The sequence below is a fragment of the Gopherus evgoodei genome, unplaced genomic scaffold (genome assembly GCF_007399415.2).
Source record: "Gopherus evgoodei ecotype Sinaloan lineage unplaced genomic scaffold, rGopEvg1_v1.p scaffold_31_arrow_ctg1, whole genome shotgun sequence".
NCBI lineage: Eukaryota > Metazoa > Chordata > Testudines > Testudinidae > Gopherus > Gopherus evgoodei.
Window position 1 is genome coordinate 3,793,464 of NW_022059983.1, and position 7,035 is coordinate 3,800,498.

The window sequence follows — 7,035 nt, forward strand, 5'->3', positions numbered from 1 at the left end:
AGTAAAACAGATTTAGTTGGAGATTGGATCCCAGTGGGAGCTGGGTGTCTGGGTGCTGGAGATAGGTAACTTGCTAAGTAGTTTTTGGTTAAAGTCTGCAGCTTTGTAAACCAAACCTGGGTCTGTGTTGCAGCAGGCTAGTTTGTCTGGCTCAACAAGGCAGGGTTCTGGAGTCCCAAACTGGCAGGGGAAAGGAGCTCAGAAGTAAATTCAGCACATCAGGTGACAGTCCCAAGGTGGGGTCTCTGTGACCAAACCTGTCACACACGGAATCTCAGCTCAGCTTGTAAAGGCTGGTGCATGTCCACTTTCCTTTGATAAAGTGGTGAACTACTAAATGAGTTTGCGCTGTCCAAGGGAGTCTTGGGCAGTAAGACGGTATGGCTGGGAGCTGGGGTGATTGGCTTGTGTGGCTCAGGGATCATTCATGCTGATGGATGAGTGATCACAGCGCCTGGAGGGGGTTGCTGCCTGTCACTGGGATTGCAGTGTGAGAGACAGCCCAGGCTGGAGAGTTAAATGCACATAGTGGTCTATAAGTTGCAGGTTGTACCCCAGGGACCAGGAGGCTCCAGCTGTCCCCTTTAACCCTACCTCTGGAGTTTGCACAGCCCTTCTGCACAAGCCCCAATCACCCAATACTGATAGCCAGAGCTCTTAAAAAAACAAAAAAAGCACCTAGCTCATACCTCCCTTGACACATTCCTGCGCCTCTGTTGGGAGGCCTGCCCCACAGCTTGAGAACAGCTGGAGTAGCCACTTGCTATGGGTCCTTCTGCCTTGGATTCTGAATTGCAGTGACACAATCTAATGCTACTTTGCATAACGTGTGTAATATGCACATTATCCCCTGCAGGCAAAATCGTATAGTCCGGTGGTTTTCAACAGTTTTTCATTGGCAGACCCCTAAAAATTTCAAATGGAGGTGAGGAGCCCTTTGGAAATCTTAGTCTGTGGATGCCCATGAGTCCACGGACCACAGATTGAAAGCCACTGGTGTAGTCAATTGCTTGACCAATCTTTGGTTCATTTTTTCGTTATGAAATATATTCAAGAGACAAAATAACCAGCGTCGGTCAGGTTTATTAATATGCTAGAGGAGAGACGTTCTAAATGATACCAGTCGCCGAAGAGCTGTCCTGTGCAATCACATTACAGTCCCGCTGTGCAGAAGATTTGCTCCCCTAGGTATACATTTCGGCGGGTATCAGTGATATGATTTTACAAGTTGCGAATTTCTTCCCACATCACTGGAACCCAACCCCTCGCTTTGTCCCAGTTCTCTAACCTGTTCTGTTCCTCACTGACATGTGGGTTGGGACCAGCCTTCCAGGGCCTCAGCCATGAAGCTACTTCCCAGCCTGTACTAAGGTGTGAAATGACCTTATCTTGCTTTTGACACATTTCCTATTGGGTAGAGCAGCCATGCCGGAGGAGCTGCACGTTCTGCTACGTTTGCCGCTGCGGTTCAAGGGGAGCCCTGAAGTTCTAGGCTTTCCTGAGAACCACTGCAGAAAAACAAGTAGGACGGCTCCACGCCAGCAGCTTCTCGGGTGCGGCTGTCCCGCCCCCAGCCCGTCCACACAGATGTGTCTCCTGAGTCCTCCAGCCTGGGGTCTGTGCAGCAAAAGTCTCTGGCGCAGCAGGAGGAGGACAGAGCCCCACCCCCCAGGTAACGTGATATGGATGTGAATTCTGGGGAAGGGCCAGGGCCCCCAGCTGGGGGCGGAGCAGGGAGGAGTTATGTGGGGGGGGTCATATGCAGAGGTCACGTTGCCCCCCCCTTTGTGTCTCTCCCATGAGTGCAGCGTACTGGCAAGAAATTACTTCTGTTTGCACCATTGCTCAACAGACATGCCCAACGAGGAGTGATGGGGAACGGTTCCTCCGCCCCAGACTCCTGGAGAGAGCAGCTCCACCAGGATCAGTTCTCTCTCTGGTCCATTTCGACACCATGCAGCTACCTGGGGGAACTGGTCAGACACCACAGACTCAAGTGCCAGCAACCAACAGGTGACACCCAGCTCGATCTGTCCTTCACCGCCCCCACCCACAGCCGCCCCCTGCTCCCCCGATGGCCCTGTGCCGGGTGAGATCACCTTTAAGACCGGCTCCGAGCAAGGTAGGCGGAGGAGAGCACTTGGGGACATTCGCAGCCCAGAGCAGCCGCCTTTGATTGAAGGTTCACGTCCCACACCGGCCAGTCCAGCCCATAGTCCAGAAATGCCCCGGGATCCCTTGCTAACACTGGGCTCTCACATCCCAAGGCCACACGTGGCACTTTCTGCCATCTCCAGCTAGCTAGGAGATTCCATCTGTCCTGGCGGGTGATGACCTGTGCTTTGCACCTTCGGCACCTCCTGGCTAGACAAGAGCAGCGCAATGGGCCAGGGTGGGAAGCCTCCAGCACGCAGGGACTCCGAAGAGTCCTAACTCCTCTGGGGCTCAGTTGCCAGGAGATGATGGAGCCTGGGTGGTGCTAGATCTTGCTCGTGGTAGCTCCAGCTCTCCCCCAAAGATCCCCAAGGATTCAGGCCCGGCTGGCTGCTCGTGGCCAGTGGGGCTGGCTGGGATTGGGCAGGAGATCTCTTTCTGTTCCTCCTCCTCCTCCTCAGCCTTCCTCCAAGAGCGGGATCCAGCCGGGCCCTGGCGGAGACGGTAGAGAAACGCAACAGCTAACGGGACGATGAAGAGGCAGGCGGCACAGATGACAGCCAGGCAGACCTCAAGGCAGGAGGCCGGGGGACCCAGGAGTCCTACAACAGAGAGAGGGGATTAGACCATGATGTACTGCAGGGGCCACGGCTGACGACAGCTGGGGCAAATGCTCAAAGGGGCGGGGGCCCAATCACATTGGCTGGCTGGATTTACCATTGGGGGGTATAAGACTGGGGGGGGAATAGATGGGGCTCCCCCACCCCATTGGGCTTCCTGCCCCCACTCTCTTTCAGGGTCCTCAGGGCTGAGTTGCCCCTGGGGGCTGAAATCCAGATCTCCCCTCCCTGCCTCACCTGGGCTCAGCTGCAGGCTCAGTGGCCGGGTGATTGTTGCCCCCAGCACACCAGGGGTTAATATGAAGGTCAGCCTGGGGCTGTGGGTTGCAGGCGGCACCGTGACCCAGCTGGTGATGTGGTAAAGCCCCTGTTCATCCACCTGCTGCTCCGTGGCACCTTCTGCTGTGACATCCCTGCCTGCCTTGTCCAGCCACCGCATCGTGGCCGCGGGGTACCCGCCCCCTGTGTGGACGGTCAGCGTGACCCCGGCGCTGGAGAGGCTGAAGGTCAGCTGGGGCTCGCTGAACGGGGCTGGAGGGAAGAAACATGGGGGTGGATTTAGGGAGGGGGCTCAGAATTGGGCCCCACAGGCTGGGTCCTGCCCTGAGTTGTGAATCTGGATTGAGTCTGCTCTGGAGCAGGGCTCACACTGGGGTCACCGAAGGAGCTCTCAGCAATTCACAGCTGGGACATACAGGGCAGCCTCAGCGCAGAGAGATTCCAGCCAGGCTCTGAGGGCTCCAGCTCCAGGATTCACCCTCCAGCACGTGGGATTAACCCGACACTGCAGCGGTTCTCAAACTGTGGGTCGGGACCCCAAAGTGGGTTGTGACCCTGTTTTAATGGGGTCACCAGGGCTGACTTAGACTTGCTGGGGCCTGGGGCCAAAGCTGAAGCCCTGGGGGTGGGGATCAGATTAAAGGCCTCTTACCTGGGGCTGAAGCCCTTGGGCTTCGGTTTTGACCCCCACACCGGGGGCAGTGGGGCTCGAGCGGGCTCAGGATTCGGTCCCCGCTCCTGGGGTCGTGTGGCAACGTTTGTTGTTGGAAGGCGGTCGCGGTGCAATGAAGTTTGAGAACCCTGCGATAGAGTCAGCTGCAGGAAATAACAGGTTAGCACCAAGCAGCAGGGAAGACAGCAGCCGACTTCATCTGCAGGGAAGACATTTTAAAGAGAACAGTGTCAGGTTGTGTCTGGGGCTTGAACCAATGACCTGTGGGTGTAACCCCCTGAGCCGCAGCTGCCTGAGCTAAAGAACCAGCTGCAGTGACGCAACAGTGCGAGTGTAGCTGAGACCTGACCTGACATGAGGCCTCATCCTTTGGAAAGTATCAGAGGGGTAGCCGTGTTAGTCTGGAGCTGTAAAAGCAGCAAAGAATCCTGTGGCACCTTATAGACTAATAGACGTATTGGAGCATGAGCTTTCGTAGGTGAATACCCACTTCATCAGACGCATGTAATGGAAATTTCCAGAGGCAGGTATAAATACGCAGGCAAGAATCAGTCTGGAGATAAGGAGGTTAGTTCAATCAGGGAGGATGAGGCCCTCTTCTAGCAGTTGAGGTGTGAACACCAAGGGAGGAGAAACTGCTTTTGTAGTTGGCAACCCATTCACAGGCTTTGTTTAATCCTGAGCTGATGGCGTCAAATTTGCAGATGAACTGAAGCTCAGCAGTTTCTCTTTGAAGTGTGCTCCTGAAGTTTTTTTGCTGCAGGATGGCTGCCTTTAAATCTGCTACTGTGTGTCCAGGGAGATTCAAGTGTTCTCCTACAGGTTTTTTTATATTGCCATTCCGAATATCTGATTTGTGTCCATTTATCCTTTTCCATAGGGACTGTCCAGTTTGGCCGATGTACATAGCAGAGGGGCATTGCTGGCATATGATGGTGTATATTACATTGGTGGACGTGTAGGTGAATGAACCGGTGATGGTGTGGCTGATCTGGTTAGGTCCTGTGATGGTGTTGCTGGTGTAGATATGTGGGCAGAGCTGGCATCAAGGTTTGTTGCATGGATTGGTTCCTGAGTTAGTTACTATGGTGCGGTGTGCAGTTACTGGTGAGAATATGCTTCAGGTTAGCAGGTTGTCTGTGGGCAAGGACTGGCCTGCCACCCGGGTCTGTGAAAGTGAGAGAGCATTGTCCAGGATGGGTTGTAGATCCCCCAATGATGCTTTGGAAGACAGGATTAGGGGGCAAATGACTCATGAGGCTGGAAACACAACATTTATGCTAAAGAAGATGAGTCAAGAGGTCAGCAGGTTGAAAAGACAGAATGTCTGAGCCAGCTAAGAAACGAGGGAGAACACTTCAGGACCTATGTACTGTGAACCAGCTAACAAGGGACAGGATATGTTAGGAATGGAGAGATGAGGGAAAGAGGAAGTCGAAACGTAGGCAGAGTGTGCGGCTCAGGGACTGGTTCCTGCTAAGTAACCAGCCAATTGTAAAGTCGGACGCAGTGTAGTGTAAATGAGATGCAATCGGTAAACGTCTATAACAAAAACAAGCTTCTTAGGGACGCTAGAGCCAAGACAAATCCCACATCAACCCCCTGCATTTGAAGCAGCTCAGATCAGTGTCGCATTGCCGTGAGCCAGATTAAAAACACTCGAGGGACGAAGTGTGGCGTGGAACTGAGTTCTTGGGAAGCCGGGTGGAAAGAGGTCTCGCAGGGAATTCTGACAGCGAGGAGGCTAATAAAGCGCCATGTAGCCTGCAACCACTAAAGAGGGACCCAGAATCATGCAGCCTGCGGCCACTAGATAGGAACACGGTGCCACGCAGGCTGTGACCACTTGAGGGGGACACGGAGCCACACAGGTGGCAGCGACTGGGGTGGGGACACAGAGCCACGCAGGCTGCAGTCACTACCAGGTCCATGGAGCCGCTGTGCATTAGCCAGGCCCATCCTGGGATGCAGCAGCCCCAGCACTCACCTGCCACTCTCAGCTCCCTGCGTTCAGACGTCTTGCCCAGCTCCGAGGTGACGTGGCAGAGGTAGACGCCCTCATCCTGGGTGCGGACGCCCCTCAGTGTCAGGGATGCATTGCCCCGAGTCAGCCCCTCTGGATCCAGCCGGGTCCAGCTCCTATAAGCCTCATCCTGTTTCTCCAGCTGCTCCCTCCCGTAATAATAACTATGAACCACCAGGGCCTCTGCCCCCGCCCGCTCCTTCTGCCAGGTGAGGGTCAGACGCTGGAGGTTCATCCCGGGCTGGGACGGGAAGAGGCAGCTCAGGGTGACGTCCCCCCCGAAATGAGCTACCACGTCTGGTGCTGACTGCACTGCAGGGGGGAAAAAACACAGGGGTTAGTGAGATTTAGGGTGTGAGAGCCTCGCCTCTCCCAGCAGGGGGTGCTGTGGGCAGCTGGGTGGGACTGTCAGCCTCTCGGGAGCTCCCGACTCCTCCAGCCCCAGCCTGGCCCTGTGGGGGGAACTGTGGGGAAGGGGGTGGGAATGCCGGCTGGGGGAGGAGCTCACTCCGGCTGTGATGCGCAAGGGTTTGCCATTATCCCAGAACGGTGCCATGAGTGACATTCCCAGTTACCTTTTCCTATGAACAGAATGGGAAAGTGCAGCCAAGGGACGAGGAAAGTCTTCATGGCTGTTCCGGGCGGCAGGGAATGGTGCCTAGTGATTAATGGCTGGGACTCAGGAGTCCTGGGTTGAAATCCTTGTTCTGCCACATACCCTCTGTGCACCTCAGATGCAGCATGTCCACCTCTGTGCCTCAGTTTCCCCATCTGTAACAGGGGAACACCAAGCCATCCTGTGTCTCGGTCACTGCCAGATTCCTACTGGCCCACCCAGTGCATGAGATTTCAATACATCCCCCACAGCGGGAACGTTCCCAGCATCATTCCTGTCAGATCGTTTCATGCCAGGGGCAAAATTTCTGAAACGGCCCCGTTTGTAAAGTCATTTTAACTCAGAAAACCGATTAGGAAATTTACAGGGGGTCGTGGAGTCAGGCCTGGGCCTTCAAACAGCCCCTTTAACCAGTATCCCCATCACTGTGCCGGCCCCAGAGACTCCCCCCTCTAGCGTCCTCCCTGCCCTGCTGATTCAGTGCCTCCAGGACTAGGTCTTTGGCCCCCAGACAAACACACCCTGTTTCCCGCTGTGAGCTCCTCAAGTGAGACCCCTTAGACCGGATGCCTGGAGAGCCGGAAGGGAGCGATGCGAATGGGGAGGTTCTGCCGGGAATCAGGGCAGCCTCTTCAAACCGCCACAGCGATTATTACTCCTCTGGAACCCA

The 7,035-nt window shown here is 55.2% G+C and overlaps 1 protein-coding gene across 1 annotated transcript; it reads right to left on the reverse strand.

Moving 5' to 3' along the window:
- Nucleotides 1-2,445: 2,445 nt before the first annotated feature.
- On the reverse strand, nucleotides 2,446-6,426 carry LOC115640404 (CD276 antigen-like). Its single transcript, XM_030543145.1, has 4 exons — nucleotides 6,325-6,426; nucleotides 5,714-6,061; nucleotides 3,012-3,305; nucleotides 2,446-2,756 (listed from the first exon to the last, which is right to left on the reverse strand). Exons 1-4 carry the CDS (start codon nucleotides 6,377-6,379, stop codon nucleotides 2,446-2,448), a joined length of 1,008 nt encoding a protein of 335 aa, XP_030399005.1. The 5' UTR covers nucleotides 6,380-6,426.
- Between the last annotated feature and the right edge of the window lie 609 nt (nucleotides 6,427-7,035).

Bases quoted from the DNA above. Each gene is read 5' to 3' on its own strand.
- LOC115640404 (XM_030543145.1), bottom strand. From the start codon at position 6,379: ATGAAGACTTTCCTCGTCCCTTGGCTGCACTTTCCCATTCTGTTCATA. The intron at 3,306-5,713 runs GTGAGTGCTGGG...TCTTCCCTCCAG, and splicing joins CAGGGAGCTGAGAGTGGCAG to CCCCGTTCAGCGAGCCCCAG. The intron at 2,757-3,011 runs GTGAGGCAGGGA...TCTCTGTTGTAG, and splicing joins GAGCCTGCAGCTGAGCCCAG to GACTCCTGGGTCCCCCGGCC.